General features: G+C 31.6%; 1 protein-coding gene across 1 annotated transcript; it reads left to right on the top strand.

Moving 5' to 3' along the window:
* The first annotated feature begins 883 nt into the window (after positions 1–883).
* LOC139500655 (uncharacterized) lies at positions 884–19480 on the top strand. Its single transcript, XM_071289416.1, has 9 exons — positions 884–1018; positions 5168–5445; positions 6712–6793; positions 8627–8660; positions 9228–9305; positions 9939–9992; positions 10740–10793; positions 14651–14789; positions 15586–19480. Exons 1-9 carry the CDS (start codon positions 1011–1013, stop codon positions 15609–15611), a joined length of 753 nt encoding a protein of 250 aa, XP_071145517.1. The 5' UTR covers positions 884–1010; the 3' UTR covers positions 15612–19480.
* The last annotated feature ends 4042 nt before the right edge of the window (positions 19481–23522 follow it).

Below are 23522 nucleotides of genomic sequence, written 5' to 3'. Positions count from 1 at the left end.
ATGGCCATCATGACAGTGATTATGATGTGTTATAATATATCTTTTCACGCACTTTTATATACCAACTCTGAGTTTACCTGGTCACAGTTTGAAAAGATCACTAAAAATGGATACTGGATGTTATTTGGTGAACTTAATTTAGATGGTGAAAAAGGTAAACAAATATGGATAAAGTGCCGGCTAAAACTGATATTTTTTTTCAATTTTAAGTCCATGATATCAACATCACATTTCACATAACATCTCATTTTATCTATTTGCAACATAATAATAGTTAAATTCTTTCAAACGAATAAATAGCCACTATACCAATGGTTGAATTCAAGTTAAATCATTCACTTCAGGTCAGTAGCTGGTATTAAACATATATTATTCAAACTGGTATACGTTATGCAAATTATAAACATCAAAACAACTTATTAAGATTACATGACTTAAAGATAGAAAAAACTGCAAGTTATGTATAAATAATAATACTAACCGCAACACAAAATTAACCATTCTAACCTCCTTGCAATTATATTCTGATGAAATATATATTTTTTTTACTTTCTGTACAAAAAACCTAGGTGATTTACACATTAAATCAATACAGAACCATTCATATATAGCTAGGGAAAAGTCAAAGCATTCGGCATATAACAATAATCTTAGTGAATAGAAAACAGATCATACAGTTGCTACAGGTAGATGACCTGGAACTGAATTTACCAGTATATAATGTATATCAATGAATACAAGTATAGTCATTAAACGTACACGATCACTTTACCACTAAATAAAGCATAATTATTTTAAATCCAGTACCGAGTAATTTCTGTCATATTGCCATTGTAAAATCATATTAACATATTCCAGTAACTGTACCAGACTGTACATTCAACAGAGCTTTGTTTGAGTCTGGGGCCTTAGAACAATGTCCCTCAACGTTTGGGTTACAACTTGTGCCTTACTTGAAAGCTTTTTATGGATTGATAGCTGTAATATTATTGCTAAACCTGCTTATAGCAATGTACAGGTAAAAGATAAAATTAGCAACATAATGAGGTATTTGTATAAAAGTATATCATTCCACTTTACTGTCTGTTATTTACATAAGCCTTCAACCTTTGAACATTATAAATAGTAGTATAATATTCATATATGATTATGCTGGCGATAATTTATTTAGTTCTTGTGAATTTAAAATGTATTCAATTAGTGGTTGTCTTTATGATGTATGTTCTACACAAATCGATGTATTTCATGCTTCTTTTTTTCCACGTCTTTGGTATCAATATGCATGACATTCTGACAGTTTTTGGAAATGAAATGAATAATTTTAAAGAAATTGAATTGATTGAATAAAAATGTACAAATTATCAAATCAATGTTGTAAAAAGCCTATATACGCATTGTGATTGATATTTTTTAGATAATTGCTCTTGTAATTCTTAGAACATCATTTATACTCAAGACATGTTCTCCCCCATCTAAGATTGCTAACAATATCCAAAAGTCCCCTAATTTATATGCATACCAACTGATTCAGCGTCAAGGAAAAAAATAAGACTGTGCGGAGAAGTTTCCACTAATGTTAGCCACAAAAGCTGACAAATCTTCGCGTATAATATTGCCCGAAGTATATTGTCTAGTTTGTTAAAGTATCCACAAGCATTTAACTTAACAGTTGATAAAGCTTAGAAGTAAGTAATGTCTGGATAATATAAGTGTTCTTGAGAAAGTTATTAGTGTATATCAATTAACTTGATCCGAAGCACATGTATTTCGTTAAACACTATAAATAAAAGCCCATCACGTATCTATTGAAATACTTAAACACTTTTTGGAATTTTTGGTTATCAGTGCTCTTCAACTTTGTACTTGTTTTGGCTTTCGAACTTTTTTCATCTGAGCGTCACTGGTTAGTCTTGTGTGGACGAAACGCACGTATGTCGTAGTAAATCATAAACCTGTTCCTCTTGTTAGCTTTTATTCGTGTGTTTCTCTGTTCTATATGTTCTCCCATTTATTTGTATTGTAGTCCTGTCATGTAATGTTGTCATTTTAATGTTATATTTAACATTGCTGTAAAAGCGGTAGGTTTGGCATGCCACAAAACCAGGTTCAACTCACTATTTCTTTCTTAAAAGAGGGACGAAAGATACCAAAGGGACAGTCAAACTCATAAATCCAAAACAAACTGACAACGCCATGGCTAAAAATGAAAAAGACAAACAAACGATAGCACACACGACACAACATAGAAAACTAAAGAATAAACAACACCAAAAAAACTAGGGGTGTTGGCGGGTGCTCCGGAAGGGTAAGCAGATCCTGCTCCACATGCGGCACCCGTCGTGTTACTGATGTGATAATAAATCCAGTAAATAGTCTTATTCGGTAGGTCACATTCATGAAAGGGAAGGGGATTGTAGTTTCGACGTAAGGAACATATCCGATATCATTTGTGAAACGGTTGTTTATTAAAATGTCCTGTAAATAGTCAGGAAAAAGGCCATTGTTATATCATAGTTCGTTACTGTGTGTGTTACATTTTAATGTTGTGTTTCTGTTGTGTCGTAGTTCTCCTTTTATATTGATGCTTTTCTCTCAGTTTTAGCTTGTAACCCGATTTGTTGTTTTTTCTCAATCGATTTATGAATTTCGAACAGCGGTATACTACTGTTGCCTTTATTTGATGGAACAGAGAATATGTCAATGTTGAGACATGGAGGGTTTACATTTGGCAAGCTGAACTCACCTTACTTGATTGTTATTTATAAATGATCTATATGTGTAGTTACAAGAAAAATATCAATAAATGAAGCATACTCCAAATATCGATAATATCCTTAATTCCAAGTTCATAACTGTGATATATAAGGTACAACCATTCACCGAAAAATTAGAATAAAACATTGCAAGATGTTAAGTTTTTATTTTGATAATACTTGTAAAACAATCTGCTTCATACTTATACATGTAATACCAAACCAATCGGTCTGGATCAATGCACATGTCGCATCCATTGCAAAACAGACTATTTGTTTAAATATATATCTTTATAACCCAACGATTTAATGTAGAAAATAATTCATTTTAATGACAGTGTCCTTGTATTTAACTGTGTTGTTTTTAACTGTGTTGGTACTCTCAGTTGCAGTTTAAATAAATAAAGATAAAACATGAGCGGGCGCTGTTACATTACTGACTACAACACTGTGTCTAAATCCCACCGGCAAAAATTGCTCGGACTCGATGGTATCTAACATCCGGCACAATGACGGAACATCAATAGACAAAAGAAAGGTAGGTTTCTTCTTATTTTTTTTTTATTTTTTTATGATATCGAAGAATATATATACATAAACAAATATTTTCTATTATGAGATGCAATATTTTCTACAACCGTTCTATATTAACGGAGAAATAAGTAAAAATGCATGTCAAAATGACGAATTGAGTGAATCTTGCCTCGAAATTGTTTAATTTCTCGTTAAATTGTTCACATTGTACGAAAAGAAAGGTACGGGAAGATAGATACTGACACGGAGATTGCAAAACTAGCCATTATGAGCATCTCAATACTTGTATCTCTGTGTATGGAACGAAAGAAATGGGTCATGTCAAAATGGAACTGGCCGGTTTCGTCAATGTTTACCATCCGGTTTCGTCATAGATTTCACAATGCATAACCCGGTTTGGTCAAATAAAAAAAATCATAATCGCATTACATTATAATTGATTATTTAACTTCAGCGTTGAAAAGGAGTTTTGTGGGTCGTTGGAAAACAACTTCTTTTACCGGACAACGGCTTATTATTTATATGAGTCTCAGATTCAAATAAATAATAAGCAAACACTTGAATTCCTACTCTTATCATGCTTATAGATACAAATATTCTAATTTTAATTTACTTTGCATTCCGAAATTTTTTAACAGGAGATTGAGGTTAAAGCTCTCTAAATATGCGTTTTCTATTTGCGTTATGGGAAAATATGTTGAACATGTTTAAACTTGAAGTTTACGGTCTTAAAAAGCGAAACACACAATTGATATGTGATTTTCTCGCACAAAAGGATGGGCACCTTATAAGTAATCTAATCATTCTATGTATTTAATCTTTTCTATCATCGTTAAAGATATATCTTCTGAAGGATAAACGTTGATATTAAGACAAATGTATATGCATGCATAATCGACATAGAAAATAAATGTAGGACTACAACTACCTGATTATTGCATATAACTTCACACACAAGACGACGGGCGTATCATGCAGTTATGGCGCAGTTGTTTATTGACAATTATGGTACACAATTCCCCTCTTTAACAAATTTAAAATTAGTGTGAAGTTAAGTGAAATAAGGGATACGCCTTTCATTAGGAAAATATGTATAACCATAATTACCTATGTCCAAAAGTGTCCGTTTAAAATAGATTTTAACACGCCAAGTTTACTTTACAATAAATATAATATATTAAAATTCTCGAAAGACAATGTTCATATCCGTGTCAATGTTGCTTTTTATTAATTTGTTTGATTAAGAAAAAAAAACCGGGTGATATATATATAGACGAAACCGGATGATTGTGTAGTAAACAACATTGACGAAACCGGTGTATTTTAATTTCACATGACCCTTTTCTGTCGTTCCATACACAGAAATACAAGTATTGAGATGCTTATAATAACTAAATTTGCAATCTTCGTGTCAATATCTATCTTCCCGTACCTTTCTTTCCGTACAATGTGAACAATTTAACAAGAAATTAATCAATTTCGAGGCAAGGTTCACTCAATTCGTCATTTTGACATGCAGTTTTACTTATTTCTCCGTTAATATAGAACGGTTGTAGAAAATATTGCATCTCATAATAGAAAATAGTTGTATATGTATATATATTTTTCGATATCATAAAAAAAAATAAAAAAAAATAAGGAGAAACCCACCTTTCTTTTGCCTATTGATGTTCCGTCATTGTGCCGGATGTTAGATACCATCGAGTCCGAGCAATTTTTGCCGGTGTGGTTTAGACACAGTGAACAATGATTATTTTGCTCAATAAACAATCATTAAAAGTAATTATCTAACACACTTGTTTATATCATTAGTGTTTATGCATATGACAAGAGCATTGTGCTAAATCATTTTTGTGCAGTTGAATTTAATTTGTTTCAAGTAATACATTCAAAGAAGTCCACGAAGAAGCGGAATTTTATTGGTCACAGTTACAGAACGACTTTCTTGAAGAATACAGTGTAAAAACGATATTTCCAATACATGTCCAGTTACTTGTTTTACCGGTGATCATCATACATGCCTTCATATGGTTTTGTTGTCTTTATCCTGGTGGAAAACTGTATGACAGATGTCGCTGTGATGCAGATGTTAATAATGGCCGGAAAGATGACGTTGACGACGGAACAACTCTAAATCGTGGTCCTATGTTTGTAAGAGGTAAACATTTACCTATTATAATGTCTAAGTACTATTGTATTATATCTGTCAAAATTAAAATGTAGATTACACGGTTATAAGAGTTTGAAGAGGCAAAACAAAGTGCTCTTCTTCGTGTTCATTTTTTAATTTTTGATAACATTGATACTGCATGGTTAACGAAATTCAACAAATTTAATTCATAATAGTTCAAGAGATCACAACGCTTTAAAGGCTTTAGCGTCAATAAAAGGTTTTTAGTATTTTCTTCAGTATACATGATCAGCAAATGATTCATTTCAGAAAACATGATTTTTTTATTTTGATTTTCCCCGTGCGATATTGAAAATGATGTATTAATATGAACAACATATATAATATTCAAACTTGAAGACAAGAAAAATGACACGGTGCACTCATCATCTGAATTCAATCATAATGTCAAAACTCATACCGTCGCATCAATTTTGAAATATGATTGACATACTGTACTTGTCATTTCTGATACAGAATATTGAATGTGTATCACATAATGGAGTGCTTGTGCTTTATTCTTTTATGTAATGATGGCTAAAGTATTTTCATTTCGAGTGTACATCGTAAACTTAAAAAACTATAATATTGTTGTGTATGAACGTATGTGATGTACAATGTCGATTGATGTAACATCACGGTTAAGATGATAAAGATATTCAAGACAACCAAGATGTGGAAGATATTCCATCCATGCGACTTTTATGAATTCGTCATACGATGCAATGCTACAACCTTATATATGGTGTTAGAGAAGATGCATAACTAGAATAACAAAAGTTTTGTTTTTAATACTGTAAAGGAGAAGCGAAAGATACTAGACGAATATTCAAACGTATAAGTCGAAAATAAATTGACAACGTCTTGGCTAAATAAGAAATAAGACCAAAAGACAAACAATGGTACACAACACACAACACAGAAAACTTAGACTGAGCAACACTAACCTCGCCAAAAACTGGGGGTGATACCAGGTGTTCCGGAAGGGTAGGCAGATTCTGTTTCACATGTAGCATGAGTGGTTCGAGTGTTGCTCATGTCAGTACAAACCTGATAGACCTTTTCATCTGTTTTGCTAGTCAGAGTTAAATTGTCACCAAAACATGGATTCACATTTTGCAAAAGGAAAATGAGGTCAAGATGAAACAAAGTATATAGGTTATAGATCTAGTCACCCATGTGGATTACAGTTAAATCGATAAGGAACGTATGTTTACGTTTATATACACACATATTATCTATTTTTTATTTTAGTTTTCCTGTACAATACAAATTTTGATTTGAAGCTAAAATCGACGAATGAGGCCGAAGGAAATGGTGCTATGAAGGCAAAAGGGTAAAATCTTTACAGCTATATTTGTTTATGGTTCTAATCTAGTTAATTCATTACTTCTTCGTTCGTATTATTTAACTCAAATATATGTCAATACATAAAGAAGCATTAGCAACTAATAATCGTCTTGTCGAATAAAATACAGCCTCACTAGAATTTAAAAAAACGTGTTGTGAGTTAAAACATTTCAGTGCTCCAAGTTCAATTACATGATTCTGATTTGACAACATATGTGATAACGTCTTGGAGAAGAGCCAAGGTCAATTTAAATGCATAACTGTTCTTATTTATCTTCAACTGTATATTTGAAATACATATACTCTTTAAGTTTAGACTGCCACATTTGACTAATTTTAAGATTTTGTTGATTACTTTGAATATATTAACCAAAGAAGTAAGCACATGTTTTCTGCAAGATGCACTTACAACTTTGGACAAAACCAAGTACTAGTATGAAGGTCATTTCATTTAGGTGATCTCATTTTCTCTGCGATTGTAAGTAATAAAATTAACGGTATCAATTTTTTTGCACCAGATGCGCATTTCGACAATACATGTCTCTTCAGTGATGCTCGTGGCCAAAATATTTGAAATCCAAATCTTATATAAAAGATGAAGAGCTATAATCCAAAAGGTCCAAAAAGTATAGCCAATTACGTGAAAGGAATCAGAGCTTTTCATGAGGGAGATACATTCCTTAATTTATAATAATTTCTATCATTTTGTAACAGCAAATTTTAATAACATAAAAAATCCGTATTTTCATGCCAGTACCGAAGTACTGGCGACTGGGCTGGTGATACCCTCGGGGACTAATAGTCCACCAGCAGAGGCATCGACCCAGTGATAGTAATAAAATTAACTGTATCAATTTTCTTGCACCAGATGCGCATTTCGACAATACATGTCTCTTCAGTGATGCTCGTGGCCAAAATATTTGAAATCCAAAGCTTATATAAAAGATGAAGAGCTATAATCCAAAAGGTCCAAAAAGTATACTTTAGCCAATTACGTGAAAGGAATCAGAGCTTTGCATTAGGGAGATGCATTCCTTAATTTATAATAATTTCTATCATTTTGTAACAGCAAATTTCAATAACACAAAAAAATCCGTATTTTCATGCCAGTACCGAAGTACTGGCTACTGGGCTGGTGATACCCTCGGGGACTAATAGTCCACCAGCAGAGGCAGCGACCCAGTGATAGTAATAAAATTACGGTATCAATTTTCTTGCACCAGATGCGCATTTCGACAATAAATGTCTCTTCAGTGATGCTCGTGGCCAAAATATTTAAGTAAATTATTTGACACCTGTAGCAATGCGGTAGCATGCAAATCCAGGAAATCTATTTTTGTCTATTTCGAAAATTTCTACTAAATTCAAATCGATTTTGGTTACATTTTGACACTGATTCTATTTACTAATTGTTATTTTGGTTTATAACACACTTTTTTCCGCAATGTGTAAATTTAATTTTGAAGTCAGTTTCCTTTACTGCTTCTGCATATATTTTGTTCATTGGTTTTCCTCGTGGATGGGTTTGAAACTTTGTTTAATCTACCATTTCCCTACATCAGGAAATAACTGTACCAAGTCAGTAATATGACATTTGTTTCCATTTGTTTAGCATGTTTAATGTGTTTGAGCTTTTAATTTTGCCATTTGATAAAGGACTTTTCGAATTTTCTTTGGAGATTCATATTTATTTATTTAACTTGTCATGATTCATGTGATAAGTATTCCTGTGTGTTCTTATTATTATAATCACGGATTCAATGTACACTTTTATATAAACTTATATGTCTGTATATCTAGTTATTGCTTTTAATTCCAGAGAAATAGACATCATGGAAACTGACAGAATTACGGTAAATCTTAGTGTTAATATATAATTTATATAGTGTCAGAATTCACTAAATTAAACATAACTGTAGCGTGTTATTTTCATAAATTAAAAAAAAATCCACAAAAAATCGAGAAAGAGAGAGTGATGCGTAACATATAAAAAAAAAATGAGCACAAATCAACAAACGTAGCATACTACATTGTACTAGTATAGTTGTCTCTAAGGTATCTCATTAAAGCCAAATTTTTCAACGATTGATGTGTTTTTATGCTTTTTGCATTTCAGCAGTACAGTCAAACAGCATGACTAGCTTTTTCGAATTCGGAGAAATCTCTTTTTTTTCGGTTTGTTTTTAGGCATGTGTTTTTCATGATAAGTTTCTTGTAAAAGAACTATTTCGTGTATTTCCGGCGCGTATTGAATTGATATTTGACTAGAAAATGTTGAATTGTTTCAATACTTTTGTTTCCATCCAGTAAAGTGTTTGGAACATTGTTGTCATAATTAGCATTTGCTTATTTATATCTTTCCTTAAACACAGCACAAATTGCGTATTTAACGATATATTGATGTATCTTATGTTTAACAGAAGCTTCAAACGCAATTAGATTCAAATAGCTCAAAGCTAGAACAACTTAACGAAAGAAACGATAAACGGAATCAAAAGGTTAGTAAGCGAAAAAATTATAAAAAAAAAAACCAGAATCATAATTCATAGCTATAGTGATTAGTTACAAACATCCTAAATTATAAAATAACTGATGATTGATATGTGTTTTACGCCACTTTCAGCACAGTAGTGATAGTTGTTCGTTGCTATAAGTATATATGGTTGAAAGAAGCAAGAGTGATCGAAGAGAACCAACAAGTTTGACAGGACAACTAATAATCCCAGCAAATTAAGATTAGTGTCAAGCGCACCTGGTATTTGTGGGAATCTTACTCACAACCTCAATGTTGACATGATAGCTAGTGGAACAATAGTTCGACTACTTTTTTTAACTACTTAGAGCACACATTCACCGTTGCTCCACTCTCTCTAATAAAATTAAATAGCTTTACGATAATTACTTTATCACAATATTCTTCGATGATATATATAACATGATTTACAATTTATATGATATGATCCTTATGTTTAGTTCCAAAACATAACATGAACAAGCTTCAGATCCTTAACATACTGAAATAATTTACAAGAAAATTGCGCATGTTAATAATACTACATCAGTTGGTCTCTGATTGATAGTTGTCTTATTGACAATCATGCCATAAAGTGTTTATGCATTTGTCGTTTTAGTTATTGAGCAAACAGAAAGATATGGACAAATATTTGAGAGAGATGAAGAAAGTGGTTAGTTATCATTGTTATATGTATAAGTAAAAATCAGTTATTCATATTGTAGTCACCACATGTATATACGCATCATAATAGTTAAAATGTCAAATAAAAAAAGCACAAAACATCAGATCTCCGAAAAGTTGAGCCTGAAACATATACAGCTTAGACAATCTTTACCTAAGTGTTTCGAAAAATTCAGTATCTCATAAACAGTATATTCACAGAAAACAAACAGAAAAGGACTGGTATGCTAAAATAAAAATGCAGAACTGCCCATTGTTACATTTAGCAACTAGCAGTTATTTGACATAAACATTAATAAAATTCTTCTAGCCTTGTACAATGATGCACTGTTCACTGTGTCGTATGAACATGAGGTTTTGTTGTTCTTCTGTTATCATATGGTACCTTAAATTTAATTGAAAGAGAGACGTGTCATATGGTTTTCAAACCAATAAAAACTGATTAAAACAAATTTTGTAAGACATTATGAAGCAATTTTCATATGCCATTAGAACGTAAAATATTGGAAATTGTTCGTTGAGGATATAAAGAAATACTTCTGAGCTAAATCAAGACTCATTATACTGTCGAATCTCATAACAAAACCTTGCTATAGTCGATCATTTGATTTTTCCTGTCCCTTTTTCTAAAAGATAATAGTTAAAAAAACACTTCAAGAAAACACATGCGCAACTAGAGGTACTTTTTATTTCTTTAATTTAACTTATTCAATTTTGTAAGTTTTTACCATATCAGATCATGAAAAGGCTTAAAGATATGCATGGCAGTTTTGGAAGAATAGAGAAGGAGGTTTGTAATAATGTATACTTGATTATAAACAAAATAAGTAGTTACCTGCAATCCATCATTCACACATGCAGTCAGTCATAGTCTATGACATTTTGTATTAATCTGTGTTCTTCATGCATGTCAACGTTTGACTCAATGCATTTCATATGAAAATATTCACAGAAATTTTCACGATTTCCACTTGCGCGGAAAATAGCATTCTGTTGAAATCTAAATTCATTTAAATCAGCTGGTCGCTTTGACGTCCAATATGTTAATTATGATATCAAATTGATGTAACTTAATCCTTTAAATGATATAATAATGACCGTTTAAAAAGATATGATATTTTCCCCTTATTGCCTAATTAATTATCTATTTCACCATAAATCAAATACACTTGTGTATGTTCACCCAATACTACAATCATATTGGTATCTTCATGCACAAACAATTTCAGACGGAGTAATGAAGAACTATGACTATAGCTACAGTCGACACTTCAAAAGACTGACGGACACCCTTATTAGTTTTTATGAGTCTACACGTTTCAATTCACTAGCGACATGTGTTGCGTCTAAAATATTTGTATACTAATAGTTTAAGATCCAGATAAAACTTTGTATTGTAATATTAAGCATTCGTCGTTATGTGCATAATCCAACTTACGATTATGTTTATTTTATTTTACAGATTATTTGATACGATAAGACAAACAATCTTCCCTTCCTTTAATTGAGATATATTAACTGAAATATTTTTTTATTATCAGTGCCCTAGAAACAAGTGTCAAAAAATTAACACACAGATAATAAATACTGCCCTTTAAGACGAAATAAACATTTCCATAATCATAACAAAACATATCATGTGACCAATGACTTTTAAGAATCGTAAGGTTAGTAGAAACAAATCAGTAATGGTGTTGCAGTTTTAGCTTGATTGTAAGTTTAAAAATAAATGAATATGTATTCACTTCTCATTTTATTGATTTTGTATCTATATTGTGCCATATATTATATGTATTCGCTCATTATATATGCACGTGTAGTAGTATGTCTTTTAATTGATATAAGTCATTTCAATTGATATTTTATAGTTTGTCATTGTATGTTGTGATGTAAAACTACTGTTTCAGGTCAGGTTGATGGTTGTTATCTATTAAAACGTTTTAACCCATTGAATTGGTTTGCACCTGTCCTAAGTCAGGAACCTGATGTCCAGTAGTGGTCGTTTGTTGATGTAGTTCATACGTGTTTCTCGTGTTTTATTTTTTTATATATATTAGACCAGGGTTTCCCCTGGGTCAATTATTTTTTTCGCCACCTCTTTCGCCAAAACAATATATTTTTCGCCACTTTATTATTTTTTTTGCCAAGTAACATAAATATATTTTTTGTTTAAAATTTACCTTTTATCTAATCCCCCCACCCTTTCCCTTAAATAAGAAGATTTTACCCCATTGTTTTTATGACTATTCTCTCAAACTTATTTTAGAATCTACATTTTAATGAATAAATACGTAACATTTACTTTAAAACAACAGAATTTTTTTTAACTTAAAAGGGAAAAAATATTAATTGTATTTTAAACAACTTTTCTAAAGAGGGGCCCACTAAACTTTAATAATAAGGAAGATATACGTCCTGGAATATAACAAGATTAATGGGCATGTTTTGGTCATATAATACCACTATAGTTCGTAGGGAAAGTTTCTTTAAAAGAAAAATACTCATGTGCCCTTTTATACTAAGAAGTGGTTTTTACAACAAAACAAAAGCTTTTATCAATTGAAATTGAGGCCTCATTTCATTTGTAGTCATTACATTAAAGGGTTAATCTCATTCGAGGGGTTGTTCCCAACCTTTCGGATAGATTTCTTCATAACGACAGTTTTCTTTCATTGACCATCGTAATGAAAAAGTTGAGACGTAAAATTATGCTTGAAACACGTGTGTCACTCAAACGACTTTAAAGTATTCTCCCTAATCAATTACGTATATTAAAGTCAAAGGATAATTAAAGTTTTAGATCAGAGATTTTTTTTGCTTTTGAACATTTGTCGTCCCACCATTTTTCTTTTCTGAACTATTTTAAGAGGAGAGGAGACGTCAAAAGTTTGCTGCAAACACGTGCGTCGCAAAGTGGTAAATAAATTCTGTATGTGACATTAAGTGGAAGCCATTTAACCATACCATTTTGTCAAACAATTCAATCAACACCTTTATTAATTAATCTTTTGTTGTCGATAGCTATAAAATGCAATCAGCTGATTATTGATTTTCTGTCAAAATCTTAATGAGGTCAAGATAAATTCCGAGTATTGTCTGATCAAGTAAAGTCCGAGTAAAGTCCGAGAAAAAAAGTAAATAAACAAGATGGAGGAAAATGAATCGTTGTATATATTTTTATCGCCAAATTCTTTCGTAAATGACGAATTTTTATCGCCAGCGGAAACCCTGTATTAGACCGTTAGTTTTCCCGTTTGAATTGATTAACACTGGTCATATTAGGGCCCTTTATAGCTTGCTTTTTGATGTGAGCCAAGGTTCCGTGTTGAAGACAGTGCCTTAACATATAATGTTTTTACTTTTACAAATTGTGACTTGGATGGAGAGTCGTCTCCCTGGCAATCCTATCATATCTTTTTACATCTATCTAAATTTCCATAAATATACGGAATATCGAATGTCAATTGATCTTGGTTTATGTTTCATATTGATGTCGTTTGGCTTAATTAGTCATCAATACTTGTTACGATAAGTAAAAAATGACACAAAGTGAAAATTTGTACAAAAAGAACATTTAAGTACTATTTTCCCCCTTAAAACCGCCAAATTATCCCCATCTACGGTCTATATATATAAAGTGTCTAGAAAATCAACCTAACTGTATATATATGCATAATTATTTGATGCAACACTATGATACAACACAAAATCATTTAATCAGAGTTATTCTTCATTCAAAATATTCAAAAATGTTTTTTTCTACGATCTGTCTAATATCAAAACATGCAATGATTTATTTATTGATGATAGTCTGTTAAGGTACAATGTGTAGATTTGATTTTTTGTATTTCCGACGATATTTCGTATGAATTCAAGTTGTCTGAAAACAAAACTGTCTATCATAAATTTTGTTATTGAAATGGTTTGCTAATTATTGCATATGCTAACAATAAGTGCTGATACCATTTATTGTCATGCAAAATAGAATTGCCTGTTCTGTAACCTGCAGACATTCAAAGTTGTATTAGTTATTGACAATATATGGATTACGTGTTCAATTTAATCAATGTTTAGTCGTTGAAAGCTATTTTGTGGGATACACACAGGAGTGTTTCATGAACACATTTTCAGGAAAACTCAAATTAGATTTGACAAAAGAAACTAAAGTTCATTGATTTTTATAATGTAATAAGTAACTGAAAAATATTTATTAAAATATACATGTAGTTCGTATAAATCAAATCGATCGAATGGTCTCTTATGCATATCACTATATCGGTAGGGCAAACTTATTAAGATGACTTATTTTGTAAAAAAATTATCAAAACAAAAAGGTAATATACCTGAATACCTTCATATAACTACACTTGGTTAAATGCCTATTTTTCTTAATCAGTTATAATACCTTGGGTCATCAACGCAAAATAGCGGAAACAATTTAAATGGGTTTCATAACGTCAATTGTTCTTGTCATATTCAAGATTTGAAAATATTTATTTTTTCTTCTTCTACAGATATAACATGTATCCAAAATGATTAGACATAACTTCAAGTAGGTAAATTAAATTGAGATACTTATTTCTAAAAATGTAGTGATAACGCAATTAACAATTACAACATATTAAAAGGTTAATTGTGTATTATTAGGTATCAAAAACCGCCAAAATTATACAAGATGCAGATTTCACTTCGGACGAAGAGGAAGAGAAACAGAAAAGTGATTCCTCAATGTCAGATGAGGAGGATTCCGATGAACTGTCAAGTTCTCTTGATTTAGAAACATCAAGTAAGAATAATCGTTCTAACATTTGAATAAACAATTAAAAAAAAAGAATATTAAGCTTAACACTTCTTTGTTAAATATTGTGCACTATTAGGATAAATAAAGGAAACAGTAGTGTATACATATCGCTTACATCTACTCATCGTTATTTTTTTTAAAAATTAATTACTCATTTCAGCCATATGGACATTATGAAAGCGACTGATATATTTGCATTCTGTATCGCATGTGGCATCGGTGACATAGTTCTTTTTTGTTTGGTTTGCATTATTAAAGTTTGAGTTCCTTTGCATCTGAATTCTATTTTGATCAGCGTTTCAGAGTTTTCATTAGATTTTGGTTTTTAAATATTTAGGAACTTTGAGTCCTCAATGCTTTGTAACTTTATACTTTTTTGGCTTTCTGACTTTTTTTTATCTGCGTCTATGTTAGTCTTGCGTAGACGAAACGCGCGTCTGGTGTATCACATCACAAGCTTGGTATTCGTGATAACTGTTGAAATATGCATCTAGGGCTTTCACATTGGTACATGGAATGTGTTCAATGCATAAATTCTTTTACACATAGAACGCGAACAGTTCATCGCTGTTAAGCATACATGTATGCATATATCTATATATTGTGGTAAAATATCTTTGCCGCAGGTTTATTGTTGTCTACTTGGTATTAAATTATTAAAGAGATCCATTTTATTTGATCTGCTAGTCAAATGCGTTTTGTTAAAATATATTTTTTCTCTCATTTAGTCTTTTGGAAAATGTTGTTTGTGCTGTATACAAAAGATTCTTTTATTTTACAGATGATCCAGATTGTAAAATGCAATAATCAGATGATAGAAAAGTTGTTTGAATGTTTGAACCAAAATTGTTTTTTGAAACAGCAAGATGACCATTTGTACTATAACATATTGTGTGAACTTGATGTCCGGAATAACACTCGATTCATTGTCGAATCTATATCTTGAATAATCCGTATTGGTGTCACTTATGTATTTACATTTGTGTATATTAATGTATGAATGTAAATAAGATTTTTGTGTGGTAACTTCGATGTATTTCTTACTTTATTCCAATGAAGTTTAAAAAAGAGCAGCGGGTAGCTTTTTTCTGTTGATTGTAATATCTTAAATACTTGCGTTTAGTTTGCAAAACTTTGAATTTCACGATAACAATGATTTTTATTCAATTAGATTCTCATTTGTTCTGTTATTACAAGAAACGCTTAGTAACAGTTTGCCCAAAATAAATGCTTACGATACCAGCAACGTACTTATACAAAAAACGAATAAAAGTCCTATATCACATATATTTTCATTATAATACATTGTATTTCTTGTTTTCCCGTTAATTTTAGATGGTTGCTTCAACTAAAGAAAACTTCCCGTTAAACGATTTTGTAATTAATAACAATGTTCGTATACTAATCATGCTAATTGAGTTATACTATAATCCACGCTTTATTTTTTTTTATATATCAATTCAATTTTTTTGCGAATCTTACTGTTAAATGAATGTTTCCAATGAATTTGGTGTTCTTAATTTTTTTCTACGTTCCGGTTTGGTTTAAGTTTTTTAGTATTTTATTATCTAGCAATTCGTGAGTAATGGATTTGTATGCCCGAAAGTTTGAGGCGTACTGTGAATGGTTAACTTTATTACATCAATATCATCACATCATCCTTTAATTTGGTAGATTGGGTAAGTATATAAACGTTTTGAAAATAAAGTTGACACATCTAAATTTTATTACACTGTGATCTTTAATAAAACGTTTTGTTTACAGATTGTTATATGATACTATTCATACGAGTTATTTTCTGTACAGTTCAACTGGTAACAATTGTTAACAAGTCAATGGCATCATAATACAGGTTGCTGATGTAAGCTTAATAATATCATCATTTTTTTCTCCAGAAAGACTATTTGTATTACTTTTTATTCTATCAGCGTTATAACAAGACTTGATTTACCTTTACATCATTAACTGTTTTGACATATATACACTTTTGAAAATAGTGTTTTGTCGTCAAAGATTTGATTCGTGCAAACTAAATGATACTTATGATGTGAGCAATATTGCAATTAACAAAATAATAAAAACGCTCGTCAATGTTTGTGTTGGACAAGGTCGTTTTTATTTTGTATTTTTATCAAGTTGTTAAAACTTGTGCAAAATGCTCTTTATTTTATAATTGATAAATATACTAGTAAAAATTGTTCAGAGAAATTATATTTGATGTTGGTCTGTCACCACTTAATATTGATGTTTAAGCAACTGAAGAACATTGTGTGACTTTTATAATAGATTCTAAGACATTTTGTGAATTATTTAATTTCAAATTAATGAAATAAAATAAACACATAAGCGAAGAATACCCACTGAGTATGTTGGAAGAGAGCTTTTTGTGAGTTATTGGCACGTTATGGGAAAGCTGGTACATTCTACTAATACATTAAATAATGGTTAAATAGTATAAAAATTAAAAAGAAACATTGGTTTATTTCTATACAACTAAGTTATAGTATAGTATGCAATTGGCGTTTATGTATAACAGCTGTTATTCCAATATATGTTTTTTTGTTTTTAGCTCACCTGGCTCGAAGGGCAAAGTGAGCTTTTCTCATCACTTTGCGTCCTTCGTCCGTCGTCGTCGTCCGTCGTTAGCTTTTATCAAAATCTTCTCCTCTGAAACAACTAGGCCAAATTAAATCAAACTTGACCACAATCATCATTAGGGTATCTAGTTTAAAAAATGTGTCCGGTGACACGGCCAACCAACCAAGATGGCCGCCATTGCTAAAAATAGCACATAGGCCTTGGTTAAATGTAGATTTGGTTTATAACTCTGAAACCAAAGCATTTAGAGCAAATCTGACGTGGGATAAAATTATTAATCAGGTTAAGATTTATCTGCCCCTGAAATTTCAGACGAATCTGACAAATGGTTGTTGGGTTGCTGCCCCTGAATTGGAATTTTTTAAGGAAAATTTGCTGTTTTTGGTTACTATCTTGAATATCATTATCATGATTATAGATAGAGATAAACTGTAAACAGCAATTATGTTCAGCAAAGTAAGATCTACAAGTTAGTCAACATGAACAAAATGGTCAGTTGACACTTAAGGATTTATTGCCCTTGATAGTAAATTTTTAACATATTCATTATTTGGTAATTTTTGGTAAATTTTTACAAACTAATTTCCTCTCTTACTAATGTGCAAAGTTCATTATAGATAGAGATAATTGTAAGTAGCAAGAACGTTCAGCAAAGTAAGAACTTCAAACACATCACCATCATCAAAATACAATTGTGTCATGAATCCATCTGTGTCCATTGCATATAGACCAAGGAGAGCGACACAGGCTCTTAAGAGCCTCTAGTTTTATGTTGTTGTAACATGTGTTCGTAACTTAATCATGTTGTTGATGTTGAAGGTTTAAAGTTCCGTATAACCTGCTCCAACTGATTTGTTAACCTAAGATTGATTTTTGATATTTGAAGAAATATTCATATTTTATATTTTCTTTATATGTTTTTGTACAGCTTAAAGAGATAAACAACCTTGTTTTTTTTTTCTTTCGAAATAAAACAAAAATAAATATATAGCGCTTTGAATACAAAATTATGAGCAGTTAAGATTGTATTTTATATCTTTTTATTGAGTTAATTCGTTTATTTGCAAATGATTTCATAGTGTGTTCTTATTTTTGGTTAAGTGGCGGTTTGAGGAATGACATAAAATAATTAACTCCAAGGCTGGAGATTGAAATTGAGTGGATATCAATGGTTTATGGCTTACGCATTTGGTTTTCATAATTGGTCCTGCTATAAATAAGCCGTTATTGTTCTCGTTTGAATTTTGTAGAAACACGTTTTGTTATTTCGAAACATATTTTACTGTCCGTTTTGTGGTTTTGTTCCTTTTTAAAGGCATACAGTGACCAACATGTATTGCAGTAACAATACTTCTGTGCAGTGCGTCTGAACGTTAATGAAAAAGATTATAACATACCCATTAATATGTATCACACACATTAAAAATGTGAAGTGTGATTTGGTACCCACAAATACAAAAATAGTATGCCAAAAAAATGAATATGAGGTAGAATTTATTTTATTTATATTTATATTTTCTCATGTTTATCTTTATCTATTTGTCGTGTCGAATACAATCAATTATTGGACGATACATTGTATTTTCATTCATTAATTTGGCCATTTAGACTTTTTTTGATTTGAGCGTCACTGCTGAGTCTTTTGTCGACGAAACGCGCATCTGGCGTAAATACAAAATTTAATCCTAGTATCTATGATGAGTTTCTATATTGCATGTTCATTTTTATTATTTTTCATTTTTTATTTGTATACTGTACTATTTTTAGTTCACCTGGCCCGAAGGGTCAAGTGAGCTTTTCTCATCACTTTGCGTCCGGCGTCCGTCGTCGTCCGTCGTCGTCGTCGTCGTCCGTCGTTACTTTTACAAAAATCTTCTACTCTGAAACTACTGGGCCAAATTAAACCACACTTGGCCACAATTATCGTTGGGGTATCTAGTTTAAAAATATTGTGGCGTGACCCGGCCAACCAACCAAGATGGCCGCCATGGCTGAAAATAGAACATAGGGGTAAAATGTAGATTTTGGCTTATAACTCTGAAACCAAAGCATTTAGAACAAATCTGACGTGTGGTAAAATTGATCTATCTGCATTGAAATTTTCAGACGAATCGGACAATCGGTTATTTGGTTGCTGCCCCTGAATTGGAAATTTTAAGGAAATTATACCGTTTTTTGGTCATTATCTTGAATATTATTATAGATAGAGATACACTGTAAACAGCAATAATGTTCAGCAAAGTAAGATCTACAAATAAGGTAATATGACTAAAATGGTCATTTGATTTTTTAAGGAGTTATTGCCCTTTATAGTCATTTTTTACCAATTTTTCGTAATTTTTTCTTATCTTTTACAAAAATCTTCTCTAAAACCACTGGTCCAAATTTAACCATACTTGGCCATAATTATCTATTTAAAAAATGTGTGCAGTGACCCTGCCAACCAACCAAGATGGCCGCCATAGCTAAAAATAGAACATAGGGGTAAAATGTAGATTTTGGCTTATAACTCTGAAACCAAAGCATCAAGAGCAAATCAGAAATGGGGTTAAATAAGATAGTCAAGATCTATCTGCCCTGAAATTTTCATATGAATCGGACAACTGGTGTTTGGGTTGCTGCCCCTGAATTGGAAATTTTTAAGGAAATTTTGCTGTTTTTATACGACCGCAAAAATTGAAAATATTTTGGTCGTATATCACGTGTGCGTCGTCGTCGCCCGTAGTCGTCCTCGTCGTCGGCGGCGTCCGAAGACTTTTGGTTTACGCAATATAACATAAGTATAAGTGAATAGAAATCTATGAAACACAAGGTTTATGACCATAAAAATAAGGCTGGGATTGATTTTGGAAGTTTTGGTCCTAACAGTTTGGGAATAAAGGGCCAAAAAAAAGGGCCCAAATAAGCATTATTCTTGGTTCTCGCACTTTAATTTTAGTTTAACTAAAAAAAAAATCAATGAAATTTAAACACAAGGTTTATGAACACATAAAGGAAGGTAGGTATTGATTTTGGGAGTTGAGGTCCCAACAGTGTAGGAATTAGGGGCCAAGAGGGGCCTAAATAAGCATTTTTCTTGGTTTCCGCACCATTACTTAAGTATTAGTGAATAGAAATTTATGAAATTTAAACACAAGGTTTATGCCTATAAAAGGAAGGTCGGGATTGATTTTGGGAGTTTTGGTGCCAACAGTTTAGGAATAAGGGGCACAAAGGGTCCAAAAGTAAACTTTGTTTGAATTTATCAACAATTGAATATTTGGGGTTCTTTGATATGCCGAATCTAACTGTGTATGTAGATTCTTAATTTTGGGTCCCATTTTCAAGTTGGTCTACATTAAGGTCCAAAGGGTCCAAAATTAAACTAAGTTTAATTTTAACAAAAATTGAATTCTTGGGGTTTTTCGATATGCTGAATCTAAACATGTACTTAGATTTTTGATTATTGGCCTAGTTTTCAAGTTGGTCCAAATTGGGGTCCAAAAATAAACGTTGTTTGATTTCAACAAAAATTGAATTCTTGTTTTTTTTTTATCTGAATCTAAACATGTACTTATAAAAATTGTATATATGGGGTTCTTTGATATATGCTTAATCTAACCATGTATTTAGATTTTTGATGTTACGGCCTAGTTATCAGATTGGTCCACACTGAGGTCTAAAGGGTCCAAAATTGAACTTTATTTGATTACATCAAAAATTGAATTCTTGGGGTTCTTTGATATGCTGAATCTAACCATGTATTTAGATTTTGAATATTGGACCATACTAGGTAATGTCCAATTTAAAATTTAAAGTTTTTAAGTTTAAGTTCTTAGACCACATTCATTATGTGTCAGAAACCTGTGCTGTGTCAACTATTTAATCACAATCCAAATTCAGAGCTGTATCAAGCTTGAATGTTGTGTCCGTTCTTGCCCCAATGTTCAGGGTTCGAACTCTGTAGTCGTATAAAGCTGCGCCCTGCGGAGCATCTGGTTGGTTATTATCTTGAATATTATTATAGATAGAGATAAACTGTAAACAGAAATATTGTTCAGCAAAGTAAGATCCACAAACAAGTCAACATGACCAAAAAGGTCAGTTGACCTCTTAAGGATATATTGCCCTTTATAGTAAATTTTTAACAAAATATCGTTCTCTGTAACTAATGGGACAAGTTCATTATAAATTGAAATAATTGTAAGAAGCAAGAATGTTCAGTAAAGTAAGATCTACAAACACATCACCATCACCATCACCAAAACACAATTTTGTCATGAATCCATCTGTCATGTCTGTGTCCTTTGTTTAATATGAACATAGACCAAGGTGAACGACACAGGCTCTTAAGAGCCTCTAGTTTTTATACCGCTTTTTTGCTTCAATAAAGATGCTTCAAAATCATTTTGTCAGTTTATTTATATACTTTTAATAGATATAAGAAGATGTGGGATGAATATACGCAATACAAACTTAACTACATGACATAAATAAGGTATATAACACGAAGTACTCTACATTGCGTTAACTTTTAAACTGTGTTTAAATATATTGACGAGTTTACACCAGTGAATTTCTTTTTTTTATGACCCCGCAACGAAGGTGTTGGCGCCATATAGTTTAACTCTTTTCCGTCATTGCGTCATTCTGTCATTCCTTATTCTGTCATTCCGTCATTTTGTTATCCCGTCATTCTGTCATTCCGTCAATATGTCAATCCGTCATTCCGTCATTCTGCAACAAACCATTATACAGAGTTTTTTTTCTAAATTTTTGAAAATCACAGTTCTCTTGTAACAACCTTCATTCTGTATTAAACTTCACTACATAATACTAGTCTCATGTACGTCACCCCATGATAATGTATACCTTTGAAAAACCTTTACTGTGAAATTATAAAAAATTCAAAACTTATTTAATTAAAGTGCAAAACTACACGACAACGCTGGTGCTATGTTTATTAAATATGTTAAACATAAACATTCATAAACACATATGTATATATATATAGTATACACAGCTATATTCTCCACACAATATGATACCAAAAAGAAAAACAACCCTCCAGTCCTACCAATCCTTTATATTTTATAAAAATTAGAAAAGGGGAGACTAATTGAATAAATTAAAATTTACCAAGTGTTTAAAAGAGGACCGATCGCTTTGGCGCTGTAGTGCTGAATGACCGAACCTCCCGTTTCGGCGGGAAACTGACCACACGATAGGTACGACACCTATATACATCAGGAAAAGACAAGAGAAAATAATTTCACTCTAATTCACTATGAAATTGTATTTATACGGACCTTTTTTCTGAACGCTTTCAGATATTGGGCTGATTTTTGGTACTAGTATGCGAGTTAACCATAATGAGTTACAGAACAATTAAGTTTCGTTACATTCCGCTCATTTTTATCGCAATAAATTGCTTTGGACTTTGATAAATTGTTGAAAATCACAGTTAAACGGACATGTTTTTCTAAACGCTTTCAGATATTGGGCTGATTGTTGGTAGGGGAGTGAACCATGATGAGTTACAGATCAACATTATTGAAAATCATAGTTAGACTTTTTTCCAAACACCTTCAGATATTGGTCTGATTGTTGGTAAACACGATGAGTTACAGATCAAGGTTAAGTTTAGTTCCGCGTCGTTGATTTTTGCCAAAATTAAGGGTTGACGACTTTGAAAATTGTTGAAAATCACAGTTTTACGGACTTTCTTCTATACACCTTCAGATTTTGAGCTGATTGTTGATATGTGAGACTACCATCATGTTTGTGTCCACATGTGTCATTGAAATTGCAAAACTTTTTTAGACGGGGCCATTCGTGTCAATTCGACACATCTAGTTTCGAACAAACTTAAAATATATTGTGAACATCTAGTATTATATCTTTCTTATATGTTTAGTACTGACATTATGTTATATTAATTACAGATGGTTATCGATAGTAAATGAAAATCATTTGTAATTTCAACATGATCCCTTCTATTAGGACGCCAAAAAAAAAAAACATCTGTTATCACGAAAGATCATTCCTTTTCTGCCAAGCTCGTGTAAGTTTCTTTTTCAAAAGTGTAAGTTTAAATTTTCCTTGACATCCTGTCTTAATAAGAGATTTGCAAGTGTTTGT

Source organism: Mytilus edulis, chromosome 13 (genome assembly GCF_963676685.1).
Source record: "Mytilus edulis chromosome 13, xbMytEdul2.2, whole genome shotgun sequence".
Taxonomy (NCBI): Eukaryota; Metazoa; Mollusca; class Bivalvia; order Mytilida; family Mytilidae; genus Mytilus; species Mytilus edulis.
Note: the sequence above shows the minus strand (reverse complement) of the source record. Positions and strands in the feature narration are given on the sequence as shown.